The sequence below is a fragment of the Anabrus simplex genome, chromosome 7 (assembly GCF_040414725.1).
Source record: "Anabrus simplex isolate iqAnaSimp1 chromosome 7, ASM4041472v1, whole genome shotgun sequence".
NCBI lineage: Eukaryota > Metazoa > Arthropoda > Insecta > Orthoptera > Tettigoniidae > Anabrus > Anabrus simplex.
Window position 1 is genome coordinate 109,331,750 of NC_090271.1, and position 22,579 is coordinate 109,354,328.

The window sequence follows — 22,579 nt, forward strand, 5'->3', positions numbered from 1 at the left end:
GAACAGTTTCCTCTAATAATTGGTGTTAAACAATTTCCTAATTATGAGTATAATGTCTAAATAGCCTATTAGCATGATCTGCAAGAGGCTGGAATCGAGCCCAGGGATAATTGTTGGGAGAGCCAGAATGAGAAGACATTGTTGTAAACAAAAAATATTTAAAACATATTCCTTAAAAACATTTCACCAAACCAAGGGTTAATGTTCTACAGTATTCCAGTAAGGAACAATAGTAGGTTTTCTTATTAGTCCCATATTCAGAATGACATCAATGAACGTCCTCTCTTCATTAATTATCGTGTGTCTCCAACATTGAAATCGGTTATTAGGTGACAGCTCATGTAAGGAGTTGTTCAGCGTAGAGCTTGTGGTGTTATGTCTGAAATAAGAGGAGAGTGAAATGTTAAGGAATGAAAAAGGAGAGGGAGAGAACGAAGGAAAACATAACACTACAAGCTCTACTCAACCTCGCACATTTTCCTTTTGACTTTTAATACAAGATACTACAAACACGTCTACCGGCTAATTATAAAAATAGCTATGTTTCCTAAGTGCTTCAAGAAGTTTGTCGTCTTATCTTTTCGTATAAAATTAACAACTTTAACTTGGAATTTAAATTTAACTACCACTAAGAGTGACTTTTATCCTAAATATTAAGCTATTATAAGCTTCCTTACGCCACCTCCAGAATAAGGCACCATATTTACCAGATTTCGTTTCAACGCAGCAATTTACATATTTTTTCGAACTTTTAACTAACTACTTGTTACCACATTTAAAAAACAAGATATTTGTAAATATCTACTATAAGGATATACACATTTGTACCTAAAACAGTATCCTCTTATATATATTTTAGACGTATAAGAACAATTAAGATCCTAATCTTTCAGGTATGAGATTTTTAGGCTGATGATACTCATTATAGGTGAAATGTCCCTATATCTAATATGTTAAGAACTATTTTGTAAACTTAAATAAGAAACTCTTATGCATTGAACAGGTGGAATTTATAATCTGGTATTATTATTTGACTTTAAAAGAACTGTTCCCGTACAGGTATTGTTTAAAATGTCGACCCCCCCCCTGATGACGGCATTGTTGGCTTCCGGCACGTTAACCCGCAGTCACTCGCGCATCTGCAAGTCATCCGATCACTCGCGTTGTTAAGTGGAACCTAACATATGTTTTTCTCTTATAAAATCATTAATTTCATAGATTTATTTTTGCTTTTATTTTATTTTAATGTTTTTATTGCATACTGATAATTTTAACATGTTTTAAGATTTTTATTGAATATGACATGCAGTTAAACTTCAAATTACATTTATTTGAAATGAAATAGCACTAACTTACGAAAGAAGCCCATAAACGTATCAGTTTACTGTACTTACTAAATCACAAATACAATTTGGAATATAAATGAAGTTTATAGTATATTGGTTTACGGTCTAAAAGTTAGGTTGCTTTATCCGGTGGTATTAATGTTCTTTTCAGCATCTTCACGCAAGCAACAGATAATTATTCCCAGATAAGTCATGTGTTCAACATAAATTTCATTTAATACGAATCGTTGTTCCCAAACGGACAATACCAGAAAATGAAATAACATGAAAATAAAAGACGACTTAAGTCTGTATGGACATTTTGTTGAATCACTGTCATCGTTTGTCTGCATCTCGTACTGTGCACGTCTGGCATATGTGAGTGGTTGAATCAGTATGTTCATTGCAGATACGCCTATTGCAGCCACTGCACATAGGCAGGGTGAATCAGTTTTTCCTTAGTGTTTTCTCTCCATGGTTTTGTTAGTTGCCTTACTTTTTGGCGCAGTGCTGTAGGTAGCGTTTCAGTGGAAGATCGACGAATCCTGTGAGGCTTTACCAGTTCCTTGCTAGATGAGGCAAGAATTTAATTCCCAGCATCATTATATTTAGGTTTGCTTTGTATTTTATTTGGGCATTTATTGCGCCAACGTTCAGTAACCCACAAAAAAGTAATAAATGGCCATCGATTACTAACTCAGGTGATATGTACTCGCTTTTCGTCCTATCAATAACATCGTCTCCTCCTTCGGTCATGTATAAAGTTATTACTGACTTATTGTCGTCTCCTGATTCCTCATCAATTTCATCATCCACTTGCATTGTTGAGACAACACATTCTCCTTCAACTTCTTCTTTGCCACGTACAGTACTAAAGTACACTTGTTAGAATCTTTTCCAAATTTAAACTTGCTGCTGCAGTGAGGTCGCTCTTTTTTACTGTTAGCAGATTTGTGTACAAGTCACTTGAAAGAGGAACACTAGTATAGCAGTTGTCCATGGCTATGTTACGCCCACAGTTGTCAACACTTATCAAACTTTTCACAACACTACTTGCATCATTAGGTATATTATATAGACCATAGTCGTTTCCCAGCATATATCTCAATATTATGAATGAAATATGTATTTGAGTCAACAAGTGCCTATATTTTTATTCCATACTTGGCGGGTTTATTTGCAATGAACTTTCGGAATTTGCATTTACCTCTAAAAGGTTCAAGCATCTCTTCAATCATTGCATATTCACCAATGTTACAGCTCACTTTACATAAGCTTATAAAAGTTTCAAATATGCCACGAATAGGAGCAATGTTATCAACATATCTTCTTTCGTTCCTTGTAGCTTTGTCATCAAACCAGATTGCTTGCACTAAGGTATTGAATCTTTTTTTTTTTTTTTTTTTTTAGATATTGTTGAAACAAATATATCTGGAACTGTTCCACTTGTGATCCACACTTCATCTGCGTTCAGGTGTTGACGTTTCTTAACGCCTATTACTGTAAATATAGAAGCCCTAAGAAAACATTTATTTCTTGAAAATCATTATATGGACTGTCTCGTTCACGAGTATATTGTGAATGCAGTACACGTAACTGCTGGTTTGTAAAAACTACGTCCATAATCAAATCATCAGGAAAGAAAATCTTCCAGCGATCTAATACATTTTCATGATGCTGAAATTCTCCAGCTACACTTGGTAATTTCTTTACCAGTTTTTGTCGCACTGTTTTGCTTGGGGATATAATGTTCCACTCGGTTCCATCTTTGCCAGTATAAAAAGCATTAGTTATTGTCTGCCGTTCACCTCCAACCTCAATATTCTCAGTAGATGTTTCACTTTCATCTGACTGTTCTGAAGCTGTGTCGTGTTCACTAACATCATCTGTGTCAGACAATGGAGATGATTTTTCAATATATTCTTCTTCTATCAACCAGCTAATAATTTGCTGGCTTTGACTTACACTTATATTGCCGATGATAACAATAAAAATCAATCGGATTGCAGAATATCACGCGCATGATCACTCGCGCTGTTAGGACTCCCCTAATGCTACTCACTGGTTACACATACACACAACCGCTCATGCTGTGAGATATCAACACAACGCGTGACATGCTCTTTCCCCCTCTCTTCCCTCCCTTCAAAATACCACAGCTACTACACAAATACATCATGGCATGCTCAAAGACCGAATGAGGCAGTTTCAAATGGACATCGATTCAAAGCTAAGGACAAACGAATTGTAGCAAAATTTGTAAAAATGTTAGATTGAACCTCATAGCGTGAGTGATCGCGCGTTAAAGAACGCGTACCTTACAAAATTCATACACTGGCATTTGTCAAGAACTAGCATTTATTATTTTTAGTGCAATACAGGTACACAGCTAACTGGGGCAACAAACCAAACTAAATGCAATTACTCTGTAATGAGCCACTGGAGACCACGGGTCGTTTGTACATTATATTCAGAAAGTATCCCTGAACAACCTCCGAATGTTAGTTGGTAGAGTTTGGTTTCACCCTGTAGTTTCATAGAGCTGAGATTGGCACAGGATAGGGTAGCATGCAGTGCTGCATCAAACCTGGTACTGGTAGTACGAACATAGATTAAAGGTAAGCAAAAAAAATGGAAAATATTCAGAATGTACGAAGTACAAAGTTGGAGGAACCTGTTGTGGATAGAAGCAAATAATGTTTGCTGTAATGTTAGGAAAGAGAGATTGAGAAGGAATATATCATCGATTCTTTAAACCAGAGAAGTACAGCCAGCAAAATGCATATTTATATGTGCTCATTAGGCCCTTTTTTATTATTATTGACGTTTGCTGGAAAGAAAAAAAATGTTGCAACTGACAGGCCAAGGAAGGGATTCTTTAGGTATTTAATTCATGGTGCCAAAAATTAGTAGCGTTGAAATCCGTAGAACATTTAGTGAAATATTTAAAAACTTTCTTTGAATAGGTAGAGGATGCAGCAAGAACAATTTTGAGGAAAGGCAAATAGAATCGCCGATTAGAAGACGTGTGGCTAAAACTTAAGACTCGGTTAGCATGGCAACAGATCCTGTGCCTTTTCTACTGACAAGGTAAGGTACATAACCCTGCCTGTTAGGCTTTTTATATAATTTACTGTTTTATAAAACCCGTGTTTTTCTCTTACCCACGTACAAATGTTTTCAAGGTACAGCATTATTGCATAATCACATCTACTGTAGTTGTAGCTAAATACTCATGTGAACATTCTCTACCTGTATGCAGTTACAGGGTGCTTAATGCAGTTTGGAAGGATGACAAGATACCTGCTAATTGGAGCAAGAGCATCCCCCTCTTTAAGAAAGAAAACTGCCGAAAATGCTCCAACTACTGGGGAATAACACCCCCTACTCATGGGCCTAAGGTTCTTCAGAAAATCTTGGAGAGCAGATTGTAAGTCATCTTAGAGCCACAGTTGGAAGAGGAACAGTATGGCTTCTGGGCTAAAAAGTCTACATCAGACCTAATCTATGTTAAAGGAGGAATATTGGGAAAAGGGCAACGATCTGTTCATGGTTTTCCTAGATATTGAGAAGGCATATGCCAGCATTGCAAGAGAGAAGATCTGGAAATGCCCGAGAAAAAGGAACGTGCCGGAAGGGACAGGTGAGGAAAGTTCAGATTCTGTATGAGCACTGTACCAGCGTGATAGGTGTTCAACCTGGTTTCAGACCAAAAGAGGAGTCCAGCAAGGCAGTGCACTATCCCCATTATTGTTTATCATCATTATGGGTGACATAATGAAGAACATCAAGAAAACATGTGGTCAGCTAAATGCAGTGGCTTTCACTGATGTTTATGATCTGGGGAGACACTGAGGAACAGGTACAGTTGAGACTCAAAGAATGGAAGTAGGGATGACAATCAGCAAATATCATGCTACGAAACCATCCACTGGAATATGCAGAAACTTTTACATACGTTGGCAGCGTAATATCTCAAGACACACTAGCCACAAAGGTGGCAAATAGAATGCAGAAGAGCTCTCCCTTTTATCAGCTAGTACGAACACTCCTGGGCTCCCAAACTACCAACAAAATCAAAGCTGGTGGATGTTCAATCGGTACTTCATACCGACCTTAACATATGGTTTAAAGATAAAAACTTCATTGTTCCGTATTGAAATTATTGATGTTAAAAATTAAATAATTGAAAAGGAGGTTCAACCTATTCAATACTTAAAAGAAGGAAATGCAGTAATCACATTCCTATTTAAATGGGACCGGTTTCGACCTTAGTCCAGGTCATCATCAGCCGTAAAAAGATGTACAATGTTTATGAATATTGGAGGTCAGTTTCACACTTTGATAGGCACAAAGACACGACACCACATTCTGTATGCACAAAGTCGCAACACTATCAACTAATATACGAAGTTCAAAAATAACTAGAAGTCGCAGACGAATAGATTTGTAGTAGAAAGCCGCCAGCTCCTGGTGATCAGCGCGGCACATTCAAGGTCATGCGCTGCGGTCGAACGCCAAAGTAGAGTGGAGAATGTTTTGAATGTCTAGAATTTGTCACGGTTGCGGGAAGTTAAGTACGTATATAAAAATATACGACGCAAATCAGAATAATTGAGTGAGTACTTGTACTCCTGCTTTCTACTACAAATCTATTCGTCTGCGACTTCTAGTTATTTTTGAACTTCGTATATTAGTTGATAGTGTTGTGACTTTGTGCATACAGAATGTGGTGCCGTGTCTTTGTGCCTATCAAAGTGTGAAACTGATCTCCAATATTCATAAACATTGTACATCTTTTTACGGCTGATGATGACCCGGACTAAGGTCGAAACCGGTCCCATTTAAATAGGAATGTGATTACTGCATTTCCTTCTTTTAAGTATTGAATAGGTTGAACCTCCTTTTCAATTATTTAATTCTTAACATATGGTGTCGAAACCTGTACCCTCACTAAGGAGGACTCATCAGGGTTGCAGGCATCTGAAATGAAGTTCCTAAGGTCCACAATTCAAAAACAAAGTTGGACAAATTAAGGAATGGCGTGATTAGAAAGGAAGCTGGGATTGAAACATTATTAGATCAGGTCAGCCTGTCCAGATTGAGGTGGTTCAGGCATGTAATGAGGCTGGAGCCAACAAGGTCAGCTTGTGTTAACTTGGAGAGACATGTAGTAGGAAAACCAGATGGTGGGAAGACCAAGAACACACTGGATGGACATCGTAAAGATGGACATTGCAGATCAGGAGAGGACACTGGAGGTCATAGTTACCAACAGAACATATCTCATTAAGACATGGTGGAAGAGGCTCACCAACTGTACCTGGGGAAACTGGAAGAAGATGCATTTACAATTTCTGAAATTATAAGTTTTTATGGATACTCCTGTTTCACAGTACTATTTGAATACTGCAAATTTTAGAGGAAAACCTAATGAAGATATCGAACTAGTTAACAGATATGAGAACATAATAGGCTTGTGCAACTGTTTTGAACTATAATTTCTATGAAGCCAATATTTCATTCCCTATTTGCTTTTGCTTCTCTATACTACATTAAAAATACACTATAATGTGTACAGTGTTATTGTTATTACTGTGTTACTCTTTTTTTTTATTGTGGTTAAATTTAGTTTCTTATAGCCCATATTTTCCTAGCATTGTAGACTTTTGAATGATCGATTTACGCTGTATCTTACAATTGAATATTTAGTTACTGAATTTTTTATATTCCTTTCAAGCCATATTTTAATTGCTCTTGTTTTAGGTTTTACGTTCTCTTGATTTTTATTGTTTTTTTCCTCTTTATTTAATATGACCATTATTGGCATCAGGGTTAAAGGAAAAGCCTATAAGATAGTAGTGAGAGGCCAACCATGTTGTATGGTGCAGAGACTTAGGCAACAACAAATGCACATTGTAATTAATTAGATGTTGCAGAGATGAAGATGGATGAGTGGTGTCACTAGAATGGACCGTATAAAATTTAAAAAAAATCAGGGGAAGTTGAAGTGCCAGAAGTATCTAAGAAAGTCAGGCGAAAAGACTGCTGTGGTGTGGACACACTATGCAAAGGGATGAAAGCTATGTAGGGAGGAGAGTGATGGATATGACTGTGGATGGGAGTAGAAATAAGGGTAGACCAAGACCAAGAAGGTGGTGGACAGATAATGTACGAAAGGATCTGAAGAAGAAATTAGGGGCAGATGTGTGGGATAGGATAAAGTGGAAAAGACTTGCCAGAAACATCGACCCCGCTTGAAGCAGGATAAGAAGAATGTTCACCATATCCACTCTACATAAAGCTAATATTCTCCCTATTAGACAATAAATCACATTCTATAACCAGATTAACTTAACTGCTAAAATTCATTAATGGAGGCGTCTGTTTTTGGCGAAATGTGAAATCGCAAAATTTTACAAATTTGGACAAAATACAACTATTTACCTTAAGCAAAATCGCGAAATAATTGAAGAAATTATGTAGAAACAATCTTGGATTCAAGAAGCATGTTGAAATGTGTTTCAAAATATGAAGTCTCATCATATCAAGCAAATTCCCATCCTATGAGTACTTACATCAGAATATCTTGAACGATACACAGTGTTCAGTGATCCAGTTTGTTGTTTATGGAGAGCTCATCAAGATATTGATGCGTTTGTCATTCTTCATTCCACGACATCTGAATATGGGCATTTTATGGATGAATCAGTGAAGGATTTATGGATCTCTGTTGGTCATATTGATAATGAAAGGCCATTTTAATATGTCTGACAAGACAGCTCATGTTCCTTATACAGTAGAACCTCGATAATTCGAAATCGGTTAATTCAAAATCCCGCCTAATTCGAAGAAACTCTCGTTCCCGGAAACATGAGATACAGTTTTGCACGTTATTTCAATTGTTTAATTCGAAATACGGATAATTCGTAATTCGAAGTACAATGTCTGCCCCATTACCGAAATTCAGATTTTTAATTCGAAACTGCCTTTACATTTTAAAACAATAGTATGTTACAGAGTAATTTCAACTCGAAATTTATCCGCTTCGCGTCATAATAGAACACGCTTGCCGGAACGTGGAGGGGTAGCTTTCCGCACTTACTCTCACTTCAGTGGGTCTACAGTGCGCTTCATGATTGCTAAGTTGAATGAAATCGGAATTCTTTTGTATTCAACCTTTTAAGGAACGCCATAATATCACGCAACAGGCAGTGTGCGGGAAAAAAGAATCCGCGAACACTGGCGATACCGACAGTTGACGAAAAAACGTGGCTAATATAATAAATTCATAGGCACCAAACAATATTGTCATTACCGGTGAAACTGCATTGCTTTATTTTAATGCGAGCTCAAACGGTCTTATGGTTTTAAAGAAGAAATTGCCTGCCGGGAAATCGTACAAGTGTGAGGTATGGGGGTCATAGTAGTGCGTTGCAATGCACATGGAAGCGAGATACTTTATCCCCTCGTCATAGGAAAGTTCGATAAGCCACAATGTTTTAAGAGCGTCGGGCACTTTACATGCCAATACAAAGCATCTATAATAAAAATGCAAACAGTACAGAAATCCAAAAAATAATGCATTTGCACAGGGGAACCGGCATAATTGGACGGTGTTATGCATGACTTGACCAAGCGCCAAATTGTCATTTCGAGATATTGACGTGAACGCGTTTGTTAGCATATAAATTCGAGTCGTGAATGAATTGGCAGATTTCTTCCACCATAAGAAGGACTAAGGTCAGTTCTATTTACAGACCAATCACCAACTGCATAGCAAGTCATTAAGTGTCTGATTTTCCATAAAATGTTGCTTAGTCAATTTTAAATTTCTGAAGTAATTCATTCTTTCTGTTTCGCATCAACTGACCAAGTGACAATTTTGTCGGCTGGTCATGTGATGCATATTCATGTTATGCTTTTACTTATGTTTTACATTGGGGATTGTTACTACGAAAGGGTAATAATCTAGGTAAACAGACGTATAAATAGTTTTATGAGTAATGTTGAACAAAACTTCTGTTTATTATTCTACAATACCGTTAGCATACATAAAAAGAAACATATTATCCACACTACTACATACTGATATTTTACAGATGGGTTTCACTTATGCCGGTGTATCTACTTGATATCACTAACAACAGAAATTGAAATAAACTTCAGAATGTTCAGTCTGACACAGGAATGGGAAGTATCATCAGCTTCATCTAAGTTTCCTCTTCAACAATAAAATCAAGTTCCTGGCAATCGAATCCATCAATATCGTCTTCAATACCCGGATGACTGCAGAGTTTACGATAAAAATCAGTGACATTTTTTGGAATAAGTGACATCAAAGAGCGTATGTCGCTGAGCTTCGCTTCTGAAATAGGTTTTCCATTCGGCCACAGAGGTGTTAACACATTGCTAAAATAGTGGGTCACGCCATTTTGTGAAGGACGACCAACAGTTTTCTTCTTCTGAATGTTTATTTCAACTGGCTGTCCTTTATAATCCTGCTTGAAGAAGATGCTAAATGGTTTGTCTTTATGTAACTCTATCTCTTTTACTTTCAGCCAGTTTATCTTCTCTCTCAAATTATTTGTCTTCCGGTTCACGATTTGTTTCTCAATTAAATCTGTACTTTTAAAATCCTCAGACTTCATTCTGTGAACAACTAGGGGATTCCTCTTCCTACAAAATTTCATCACATTGATGTAGTCCTCTGCTGTGTACAACCTTTGCGAAAGTTTCAGTGCACATTCTATGTCCCCGAAATCACTGACATTTGGGAGAAAGCTGTGTCCTGGAACAAGGAAACGTTGAGTGGTTTTTTTCACTGTGGGATGCTGTTCTAAGATAGCTTTTAACATCACAACCATTTTTATGTTTCGGTTCTGTCCTCCACAGGAATCTGACCACAAGATTACTTCTTCAACAGCTGGTAGCTCTTCCATTAAATATTTCATCAGGCATGAGGATACCTCCTGTGACCTTTGGCCTGCCTCACTCTAACCAGACATAGCAGTGTCCTCTTTAATCTTTACCGCTGCGTATTCCTAAGTTATAAAGCCATAACTGCCTTTTATAAAAGACTGTATTTGTAGGAATTCTAGGCAATGGCAAGGTTTTCTCTAGGTCAAAACAAAGAACTTCCAGGGCGCCATCTTGTTTTGCCTTCGACATGTCTGATGACCTCATATCCTGCGCAATTTTGGCTTGTTCAAGATGATTTTCTTTTTCTGATTTAAAATTCTCGGCTTCGCATCCAGTTGTTTTGGATCTGAACTTCCAATGTGTCACAAACATTACATGTGTCCTTTTTCAGTGGTTTCCTTTTGATGTTGAACTTCGTGAGGAATATCTTCTTATAACTTGCTTTTGATACAGGATTTTAAACCTCGTCCTTGTACATATCATACATAACATTGACCGTTATTTCAGGGGCAAGAAATTCTGCTTATGTATCGCTTCTCCTATAGTGAGATTTGTAACGTGGAAACTTCTTTATGTGGTCGATGACCTCTCTGTTTATTTCTTCCACCAGCCAATCCACAACGATCCACAACACCCCTTGGTGATTGTATCTTCTTAATTGCCAGATGAACCTTTCCACTGGAGATCCTAAATGTTTGCAAGAAGAACCTTTTGCATACTTTGACACCGCGGATGGTTTAAGTTCTTGTGGCTGTTCTTTTGTTGGAGTCCTTCACTCTCTTCCGTTTGACATCTTTTGTTGTTACCATGGCACAAATAAGAGCTGTTTGTGCATCGTGTGATGTAGTACTATAGAAGTTTATAAAATCTTCTTTCACTGCCTCAATTCCTATCTTGTTCAGACATTTGCATGAACAAATGTATTCTCTAAATTCTTTGGGTTCTTTAAGATATCCCCACTGTGTGATATAGATTTCATTTTGAACACATTTCATCTTCCTAATTCTTCGATTCTGAAATGGATATTTTCTTTTCCGACCTTTTCTTGGTCTCCCTTCTCCCATAGAATCATTATTTTGAGCTTCCAATATCTGAGATGCTTCATTCATCGGCTGAGGAGTTAAATAATGGGTCTGGCTAGCCGCATAATTAGAGATGCTGGAGTCTAAAACAACATGTTCATTAGTAGCATTACTATCATCGAAACTAAAGTCTGTATGGGAATGAGAGAAGTGATGTTCGTCCAGTAATATAGGAACGGACTGCTGCTGATCTTCAGACCGTGTATTTTCCTGTAAAACAGAAACATTATATTGTGGAGTAAGAATGTATTTCTTCCTAGAAAAGCCTTACCCGACTCTGATCTACAGTATCTGCCTGGCAGTGCTATAGGATATGATGGTGCTTCTTTTCCATTAACTAAATCGTACTTACCTTCAACAATGTTGTTGCGTCCATTCTTTCCTCAACAAAGTTTAAATCACTAGAGCATCTCAGTTTTAAATCTGAATAATCATTCTGAAGATTGCTAGTCGTGGCTGTATTACACCTCAGAACAGTACTTTAAGTAGCTTGACAGCATTTCATTGGACTCAGCTCTGTCAGATTGCTGGAAAAAATGACATCTTTTGGGGATTCGTACGCGGGTGTAGCAATAGCTGGTGTCTGCGGATGTAAATCCGGCTCATCTTCCTGCGTAACGAGAAGAGAATATAGAATGGTGAAACTGTTTGAAAAACAATCCATAAGTAACATGTATTTGTCATGTATTCTAGTCGTACTGTGATATAGACTGAGCAACTAACCTGTAATAATGTTTGCAAGTAGATTTCCTTCCTTGCTAACTCGACGATTCGATGGGCTCTTGAGGAAGACCTAAAGTGATCCATACCAAAACACAAGTGAATAATGTTATTAAGCACTCACTAGATAATTTTGTTGATATGAAGACGGTAGACAATCACGGAGAAACTTCACTGTTGGCACAGGAATAAAAAGGCGGGAAAGAGCAATACGCATAACATGACCAAGCGACCGCTAAATGTCGTTTAGTCAGGTGATGCAAAATTCAACTGCATGAGAGTTTCTTCGGTCAGTTGATGCAGAAATATCTTCAGGCGATATTTAGATTGGCGCATGGTCCTAATCGATTTATTTTCGATGTAAATGATGTTCGAGAATACGAATATTTTTTTCCATGTAGTTTGAAGCCTCGGCTACCAGGTGGTGTAGATATCTTGAAAAATTAGAGAATTGGCGCTTGGTCAAGTGATGCATAACACAGTCCAATTTATCCTCGTCTTTGAATTGTGCGATTTTTTTCTTTCGTTGCGTGAGGTAATGTTTGTCAGTGATTTATCCAAGTGCATTATTTGAACATTGTAAATGCACCTTATTGGATACATTTCGGAAAGTTTTTTCCATGGCATTTGGAAGGTTTAAACTGTGAATCGAGGTGATTGCATGTATTAATGGATCTTAGAATACTTTGTGATATGGCAAGTGTTTACATTTCCGAAGTACGAGAGAAGTGCCATGGCGGGAAATCGTACAAGGATAGGGTCATAGAAAAGTTTGATTTTAAGGGCATCGGTTACTTTCTGTGTAAATACAAGGCATCTAAAATGCATACAGTATAGTTATCCAATTAATAAAGCACTTGCACGTGGGAGACAGTATAGATTTCTCCTCGTCTTTGAATTGTTTTTTTTTTTTTCGTTGCGTGAAGTTATGTTTAGCAGTCAGATATCCAAGTGCATTATTTGAATACTGTAAATGCACCTTCTGGGATACATTTTGGAAATAGTTCTTTTTTCATGGCATTTTGAAAGGTATAAACTGTGAATCAAGGTTAACTGCATGCAGTAACCGGCCTTAGATATTTTGTAATGCGGCAAGGGTTGGTACTTCTGAATTGCGAATTGGCGGTTAATTCGAAATCACGTAATTCGAAGTCCAATTTTTTTAGTGTCAAAGACTTCGAATTAACAAGGTTTTACTGTACATATGTAAAAAAAAAAAAAAAACATGTTTTACTGCAAATATGCTGTCAAATCTTTTGGTTTAGCTTTATTGCTGAAACGTGGAAACAAAATTTAGCAATCGTATTGATGAAATAAAATAAAAGCGAAAAATATACCGAAATAACATTTTAAAAATTTTGAAATTGGGCAACAATTTTCACCGCAAACAAATGCCTCTACTCATTAATCATCTTGTATGATCGTTTCAGTTTTAACATGGAACACTTGGCGGGTAGAGGCTACTTGGTCGAAAGCGACACACATTATTAACAGTCTTATAGCGTGTGCATGTACTCTGCCATGGTCATTGTTATCATAAACCACGAGTGCAAAAATCCATGGAGCCAGGTCATCGCAATGACTGTCTTTTTGCTACTGGTGCCTAAATTTTGGTCCCCTGAAAATATCTTTTCCATTTTTTTTCAAACTTCTCCTATCCATCAATCTGCAATAAAAAGCCCTGTGACATATGACGTGCCATACTTTCTACTTACAAATGTCCCACATGCAATAGTCAGCATGCGATGCCTAATCACTTTTTTTCGAAGGAGCACTACAACGTGCTGTATTTCGGATGTTAAACAAATAGCCGTCATTTTACTGAACACGTGCCATAACGGTGCATTTGTAAGTATGACAAAGATTGTTAATTTATACACGTGTTGACATTCCACTCTATAAGAGAGTTTTCTTATGAAACAAAACCTAATACTTCCTGGCAAAATACGTGTGTAGAAGACAGATGTCTGTCTGGAAATTCCTGCACATATCGTCTGCAAGCTTCGGTTGAATTCCGACCAGATTCTCCATAGATTAAAATAATGTCTGTGTATTCGTCGTCGTTGAACACACTAGCTATTGCCGACTTGCAGACAGCAAATATAGTGCTGCTGTACCATATACCAGCCTATTACTATGCAGTCGAAAACGAGGTTTACTAACTCGGGGTTACATTAGACAGGTAGCGCTGAGGAACATGCTGCGAGCGACCGTCAGTTATCTCTTCGTATTCTGGCGTAACCTGCCTGCTGGTGGTAGAGCGCCTGTGAAAATCAGTTAGTAGATATCCCATTCATCATTTGTGCATGCCGGGCATTTATAAGTAGAAAGTGCGGCACCCGTGGGTTTCCTAGTATATCCACAAACAAGAGACTGGGGCCGATGACCTTCGATGTTAGGCCCCTTTAAACAACAAGCATCATCAACAAGAGACTAGCCCTAATGATAGTGGATAGTCGACGTACATAACGCAGTTGGCCCTTGTGTGTTACAGCAGCGGAGCCTTTGGTGGAAGAATGGAGAATTACTTCATATTCATGTAGTCAAAAGTACAGAGAATCTGTATGAACATTTTATTGGTTCTTTGCATGTCCTTTGTTATTATTCAAGTTTTAATAAATGCAGAGTTAAGGCCTATAAATCTTGTGTTTGTGCAGGCTTTAAAGTATTGTTTTAGCCTTCGAACATGAGATGCACTAAGAACTCTAGAGTGTATGACCAATCAGACCAGGCTAATTTGACACAATTCTTCACAACTCCTACACATATCAAACGGATATTGGGAGAAATCAAAGATGCAGAAAATACGACTGGTTCTTCCATAATCAGCGCAGGAGTTCAGGCTTTCAGTAGGTGAGAAATGTAGTGGTTGTAGTAGGTCTTAAACCAGGTAAAAGAAAGTTTTCTTTAAAAAAAGAGAGTGATGTAAGGAACTGCCGTGGATAGCATTTACTAAAACTCCAGGTATGGCTAAACATAAATCTCGTGTTTTGTTTCCAAATTCATCAGATCCGTCTCTGAAAGTAGTAACAGGTTTTACTGGGCCAATTAAATTAAAAAGATAACAAATCTTTACAACGCAGAAATGACACCTCTACCCATGTGTGTAAAGAAAATGGATTATAATGTGTTTGACAATTTGAAGAAGTATATGTCTATATTGCAAAGAATAACAGTCCATTCACAAATTTTCCTGGATTATAAAATTGAGTGAGAAATTGGGAGCAGGGATGAGAGGAGAGTATGGCAATAGATCTAAAGAGTGTTCCAACCTTAAACTGCAGTACAGCGTAGATGGAGCGCGCTGTTGCGAAATCGAAAGTTCATTCATTCATAAATTAATATTTTTAGGATGGTAAAATAAATACAACATACCTTACTCACCGGCGTTGCTCTCAGACATTGGACGTACACCTATCATTTCTGCAAGGCCTTGTGTTTCTGCTTTGGATGAACCGGGTCCAGGAGATGAACTTGAGGATGATCCGGACGGTGAAGAAAATCGTATTAAAAACTTCTCATCGTTGACATCGTCCTGTAATTCTTCTGCTTTCCACTATTTTTCTTCACTTCCTTCACGTAATTTGCCCGATTTCTTATGTTTTTATGGCATAAAAATATTAGTTTAGTATTTGGAACAAAACCATGTTTATTACCTGCGTGGACTAAGGCAAATCACAGCCCTCGGCTTTTCGGTGGCATAAGTCCCGAACTCGCCCCTTCAATGGCGGCCTGCTGTGCACTTTTCACTGTCGTATCCTTCCATTCTTTTGTCACTGTCTGCCCAATATTTATCCACGATTCATCTGTGTAAATTATAGCTTTCATTTGTGCCCTCGAACGTTTTATCTCCCTGAGATATGTGCCTCCAATTAATAATTTCATTGGTTTCAGTGAAAGCTGCTTTATTACCCCGTCTTAAATAACGGAAGCCTATATCATGTAAGAAGCGATACAATGTAGTTTTGGAAAATTGTGGCAAAGAATCTTCTCCTGTTCGAAAATGACCATGTGTGTGTTCCTTCCTTATAGCATAGATTGTTCTTTCGGAACGTGTAGCTTTAGCTGTTTCACTGAGTTCACTGCTCATATTCATGTTGTGTTTGAGTCATCAGTCCATAGACTGGTTTGATGCAGCTCTCCATGCCACCCTATCCTGTGCTAACCTTTTCATTTCTACGTAACTATTGCATCCTACATCTGCTCTAATCTGCTTGTCATATTCATACCTTGGTCTACCCCTACCATTCTTACCACCTACACTTCCTTCAAAAACCAACTGAACAAATCCTGGGTGTCTCAAGATGTGTCCTATCATTCTATCTCTTCGTCTCGTCAAATTTAGCCAAATCTATCCATCTCACCTTCAGCATTCTTCTGTAACACCACATTTCAAAAGCTTCTATTCTCTTTCTTTCTGAGCTAGTTATCGTCCATGTTTAACTTCCATACAATGCCACGCTCCACACGAAAGTCTTCAAAAACATCTTTCTAATTCCGATATCAATGTTTGAAGTGAGCAAATTTCATTTCTTAAGAATGCTTTTCCTTGCTTGTGCTAGTCTGCATTTTATGTCCTCCTTACTTCTGCCATCATTAGTTATTTTACTACCCAAGTAATAATATTCATCTACTTCCTTTAAGGTTGGTTGATAGTGATAATCTAATATTTCCTACATCACCTGCCTTCGTTCGACTGCACTCCATTACTTTTGTTTTGGACTTATTTATTTTCATCTTGTACTCCTTACCATTCAGCAACTTGTCGAGATCTTCTGCAGTCTCAGATAAAATAACAATATCATCGGCAAATCTCAGGGTTTTTGGTTCCTCTCCTTGGACAGTGATTCCCTTTCCAAATTTCTCTTTGATTTCCTTTACTGCCTGTTCTATGTAAACATTGAAAAGGAGAGGGGACTAACTGCAGACTTGCCTCACTCCTTTCTGGATTGCTGCTTCTTTTTCAAAGCCCTCGATTTTTATCACTGCAGACTGATTTTTATACAGATTGTAGATGATTCTTCGTTCTCGGTATCTGATCCCTATCATCTTCAGAATCATAAATAGCTTGGTCCAATCAACATTATCGAATGCCTTTTCTAGATCTACGAATGCCATGTACGTGGGCTTGTCCTTCTTGATTCGATCCTCTAAGATCAGACATAAAGTCAGGATTGCTTCATGTGTTCCTACATTTCTGCTGAAGTCAAATTGATCTTCTCCCAACTCATCTTCAACTTGTTTTTCCATTCTTCTGTAAATAATACGTGTTAAAATTTTGCAGGCATGAGATACTAAACTAATAGTGCGGTAGTTTTCACACCTGTCAGCACCGGCTTTCTTGGGAATAGGTATGAGAACATTCTGCCGAAAATTGGATGGGACTTCTCCTGTCTCATACATCTTGCACACTAAATGAAATAACCTTGCCGTGCTAGTTTCTCCTAAGGCAGTCAGTAATTCGGAGGGAATGTCATAAATTTCAATTGCCTTGTTCCTATTGAGGTCACTCACAGCTCTGTCAAACTCTGACCTCGAAATTGGGTCTCCCATTTCATCAGCATCAACAGCCTCTTCATGTTCCAGAACCAAATTATCTACATCTTTACCTTGATATGACTTTTGGATATGTTCCTGCCATCTTTCTGCTTTGTCTTCTTTCACTAGAAGTGGCTTTCCATCCGAGCTCTTAATATTCATACATCTAGATTTCCTTTCTCATATTCATAGTCTTTAAAAAATAATCCGGGACACTCATTATAATATTGCGTTCCTTTCCCATGAGTTTACCTGTGGAACGTTTCCTTTTAATTTGACGATCCATTGTACATCCTTCTGCACTTTTTCTTCGAACTGAGAAACCTCCCCGCACGAACATGAACTGACAACTACACAGACTACACAAACACAATCCACTTATCCTCAAGAACTATACATTTTTCACTGAACTTGTCCGGCTCCATGACTAAATGGGCAGCGCGCTGGCCTTTGGTCCAGAGGGGCCCGAGTTTGATTCCCGGCCGGGTCGGGGATTTTAACCTTCATTGGTTAATTCCAATGGTTAAGGGCTGGGTGCGTGTGCCGTCTTCAGCATTAGAATTCATCACAGGTAGGGCTCCATTCTTGTAGACGCGCAGGTCGCTTATGCGGCGTCAACTCGAAAGACCTGCACTCGGCCTCTTCGGAGGCCACATGCCATTAAATATTATATATCACTGATCTTTATTTAATCAATCTTATAATATTGATTGGTGATTAAGTGAACACCACTGCACACGGCTGTCAGTATATTTAAAAGCTCAGCTAGCCGAGTCTCTCTTGAAACTTAAATAAACGAGACGTTCTCCCTGTCATAAATTAAGAGATAACGAGATAAGGATTCGAGGTATGATTCAGAGAGAATTTCTGCACCCCTGCCATAAAGCATTGTTAAGTATAATTTCAAGTGTGTGTGAAAAATAAGCCTATTTATATATTATATGTTCAGTTTAACAATTTGTGCATTTTATACACCATCAAGCCAGTTAAAAATTGTTTACATGTTTGTTTCAGGTGTTATAACAAAACTTACTCCATGCAGGTTTTCATGAGGATTGTTTAAATATTTTTTGTTCTAATCATTAGTTCTTTTTTCATAACTATCTCTAGATTTTGTGATGAAAACTTGGAAATATAGAATATTAATAACGTGTGATGTATGGTTTTGTTTCAGGAAAAAAGAGGTAGACAGTCTTGTAATGGAGTGCCTCCAAGAGAAACAAGATGTAAAGAAGGGGAGCGGCACCAAGAAGAAATCGAAAGATGACGATGATGAAGAAGAGGAGGAAGAGGAAGAAGAAGAAGAGGAGGAAGAGGAAGAAGAAGAGGAGGAGGAAGAGGAAAAGGCAAAACCTAAACGAGGTGGTGCCAATAAGAAGAAGAGGCCTAAGAAAGGCAGCAGTGATGAGAGTGATGAAGGTTCAGATGAGGTAGGTTAAAGACGGTGGAAGCAACATTAATTTGAGTGCAATTTGTATGAATATGTTATTGTACTTAAAAAATGTTTTTTTAAGTGCATATGAATTTTTTCTTTTCCATTTATTGATTTTAATTTTTTTAAATTTTTGTTTTTTCCAGGATGCGAGTGATGACGATTACAGTCCGTCAAAAAAGGCTAAAGGAAGTGCCAAGAAGGGCAAACCAGCTGCTAAAAAGAAGAAGGGTAGTGACAGTGATAGTGATGAGGATTGGGCGAAGTCGAGGAAAACTAACGCTGGAGGTGGAGGTGCCAAAAAGGGTGGTGGAGGTGGTGTAAGTGTCTCATGTTAGCATCTTTGCCTTTTGTGATGATCCTTACTAGAAAGCTAAGTATAAATTATCTGTACCTTAAAACCCATACCATTTGTTTCTTAAAACATTTTATAATTACTCCTTGCAGTATTAATTGTTCAGTTTGTAGGTCTCTTCCAATTTTTCAAATCTTAGTTTTATACTTTATCATCTCCTTTAGGGTAAGGGGCGTGGTGCTGGCAATACCAGACCTTACACACTCAGTCCAGAACTTGCTGCAGTTGTGGGACAAGACACAATGGCTCGCCCTGAGGTGGTGCGGAAAGTATGGGCTGTCATTAAGGAAAGAAATCTTTTTGTAAGTAATCTTATTTTATATGCTTTTTCATTAAGCAAATCTGTATGGTATAGCTCCAGTATCAATTAAGTTTCTTTCTTGCAGGACCCCAAGAATAAGCAGTTCGCCATATGTGATGATGAGCTGATGAAAGTGTTTGGTGAGTATTGTCTTCATCTCATGTTTTTTCTCTCTTAAATTTATTTGAGACCTCACTGTGATGATAATTTGTGGGCAAAAATAGTTTTCCAGTAATAGCTGGACTTATTTTTAAGAAGCATTTGGACAAGATAATTAACAGAACAAATGTATATGAATCTATTGTACATCCCAAGTCATGTATTGAAAGGTAAGAATTCATATTAGGTGGAACTTAATGGACTTCAAAAGAGAGAGTAATACGAAGGGAGACAAGGACGAAACTGAAAAGGACGGTGCTAGTCTTTACCTCTTCATAACGTTCCTTTTCAGATAGAGGACTCGCTCCTCATTGGTCCCTATTCTTCTCAGACCCCGATGAGTTAAGTTTCTGCTTTGTAGGCCCTGTTGAGGAGGTAGGCTTCAACATTTTATATATATATATATATATTGTATGGCTTCTAGTGCCAGGAGTGTCCAAGGACATGTTCGGCTTGCTTGGTGCAGGTCTTTCTATTTGACATCTATGGGTAACCTGCACATCTGGTTGTCTGATTATGATAATGAGATAGTGGTAGAGTGGAGCACACTGTTGAGATGCCCTACTCCCGTGGAAAAACACCAAGGGGTTTGCTTAAGGTTGAGTCCATGCTTTTGTACACAATCTTAGAAACTCCTTCCCATCAGTGGGACTCAGACTGGCTAACCACAGTGTCAGACCATATACACTTGACGCCTTATCGTACCTGAACTTCTATGTCTTTTCCATAAAATTTACGGAAAGACAGTGCACTTTGCGGATAAACTATAATATTTTACGTACAAAGATCTACTTTTTAAAATCCACACCGCAGACTGCCGACACATGCTGTATGACCTGTGAGTGTTCAATACATCGCTCTGATTTGTATTCATCCGATCTTTACAGTCTTCGACTGGGAATACGAGATGCGTCCTGTATCCTAGTCGATTTATATCTGTTTGTGTTGAAAGACTTGAATAACCGTTCACTTGTTATTTGCATTGATTCGTTTGATAACCTTTACCGTCCTGTATAAAAAAGTTCCTTTGTTTTCGCCACGAATTAACAAAGCCTAGGTCGTGTTTTAGTTACAGAAAAACATGTGAATTTTGTTTGACGCTTAATAGTCCATTTTCTTTGTCAATAGATGCAAGCAATGATACAGATTCCAAGTTGTATCCCATAGTGGTTACTTTTATGATGCTGCTCGGTAATATATTATAGTACTGTTTTATCGGTACCGGCTGCTATTGTCACAGTTGGAATGAAAGTGCCAATTAAGAACTCTGGCATTCTCTTCAGACGATGCTCCTGTTATGATTGGACAGAAAGATGTACAGTAGAATTCTGCTGTAACGAAACTTTCAGAATAACGATTTTTTTTTTGGTCCCTTTCTTTTTCCCTATTTGTTGTATGTTAAAATATTTCATTTTAATGAATTTCGTAGTTTCAGTTTAACGAATTAAAATTGAGCTCTTTTCTTTACCAGTTTGACCCTATTTTCTCAAATTAAAACCAAAATTCATCCTGTTTTATGACCATTTTTTTCTTGTTACATTATTTCGTTATTCAGGCGATATGATCGCCATTTTCCATATATGCACCGTACACGATCGAGAAGGCAATCGCTTTTGTGTAACCAATATGCTTTGCCCGGTTCTCACATGGTATGGAACTTATTTGGGAAAGACTAATGGTGTCCGACCTTCGAACTATTGAAAATGTAAAGGCTAGATTTCTGAAACAAACACTGGACATCTCCAAGATGTCACCATCATGACTTGCGTATGAATTATCCAAAGAAACTTTTTTACTGGAAGATTTGAAAATAAGAATGCAGCTTTCACATGGTACGCAGCAAGAAGTAGTTCTCCAAGAGAGAAAGAGAAAGTAAGCAGAAATCAGCCGGGATTTTTATTCAGCTGATGCTATGATTGGCCGCAGCTGGACCGGTCCAAATAATGACATGAGAAGTGCTTTGAATAGGCCGGCGGTACATGGGTTTCACCGTCGTCTGTGCCAGCAATCGGGCTTTCATGAACCGTCCCTACATTGTGTGTGTATGTTGTGTGATAAACATTGTGATCTCTTATCATTTTAGCAAGTGCAACAAGAGAACAAAATCTTCACTAGAATATGCGAAAGATTAATGTATTTTTCTTTTAATGCACATTTGTGCGCTGTTAAATAAATAAAAATGCTTCGCCCGTCATTCAATGTAAGACGTCACTCTATTGGTTGAGTAAGAGCACCAAGTTTGCAGTCCACCAATGAACGCTACGCTTTGCGCAACCAATAGGCTTCGCCCATCAATGAATATAAGAAGTCACACTATTGTCTGAGTAGGATCGCGATGTTTGTAATCCACCAATGAACGCGACGGTTTCGTCGCATCGTGCATTGCATGTTTCTTCGTATTTAATTTGCAAAGCTTATTCAGAGCACTTCTCATGTCATTATTTGGACCGGTCCTGCTGAGATCGATCATAGCATCGGCTGAATAAAAATCCAGGCTGATTTTTGCTTGTTTTCTCTTTCTCTCTTGGAGAACTACTTCTTGCTGTTAAGGTTATATCATTAAACTTGCAAAGTTCATGTGCATTTCGTTAAATAAGTTTATATCATTGCAAATGGATAAGCAGAAGCGACAGCAGTTTTTATTGAGTGAAAAACGTAAAATACCTGCGGAAGTAGAGGAAGGCGGAAAGAAAGGAGATGTAGCGAAGGAGTATGACGTTATACCGTCAACACTTTCTCCTTTTT

General features: G+C 37.9%; 1 protein-coding gene across 2 annotated transcripts in view; it reads left to right on the forward strand.

The window, feature by feature from the left end:
• The window catches only part of Non2 (upstream activation factor subunit spp27 homolog Non2), a 44,894-nt gene that overhangs the window by 16,607 nt on the left and 5,708 nt on the right, over positions 1–22,579 (forward strand). For both annotated transcript variants that reach the window (XM_067150705.2, XM_068228602.1), the window contains exons 3-6: positions 18,762–19,017; positions 19,166–19,339; positions 19,539–19,676; positions 19,761–19,815. In XM_067150705.2, coding sequence (XP_067006806.2) covers positions 18,762–19,017; positions 19,166–19,339; positions 19,539–19,676; positions 19,761–19,815 — 623 coding nt within the window. The remainder of the gene's footprint in view (positions 1–18,761; positions 19,018–19,165; positions 19,340–19,538; positions 19,677–19,760; positions 19,816–22,579) is intronic.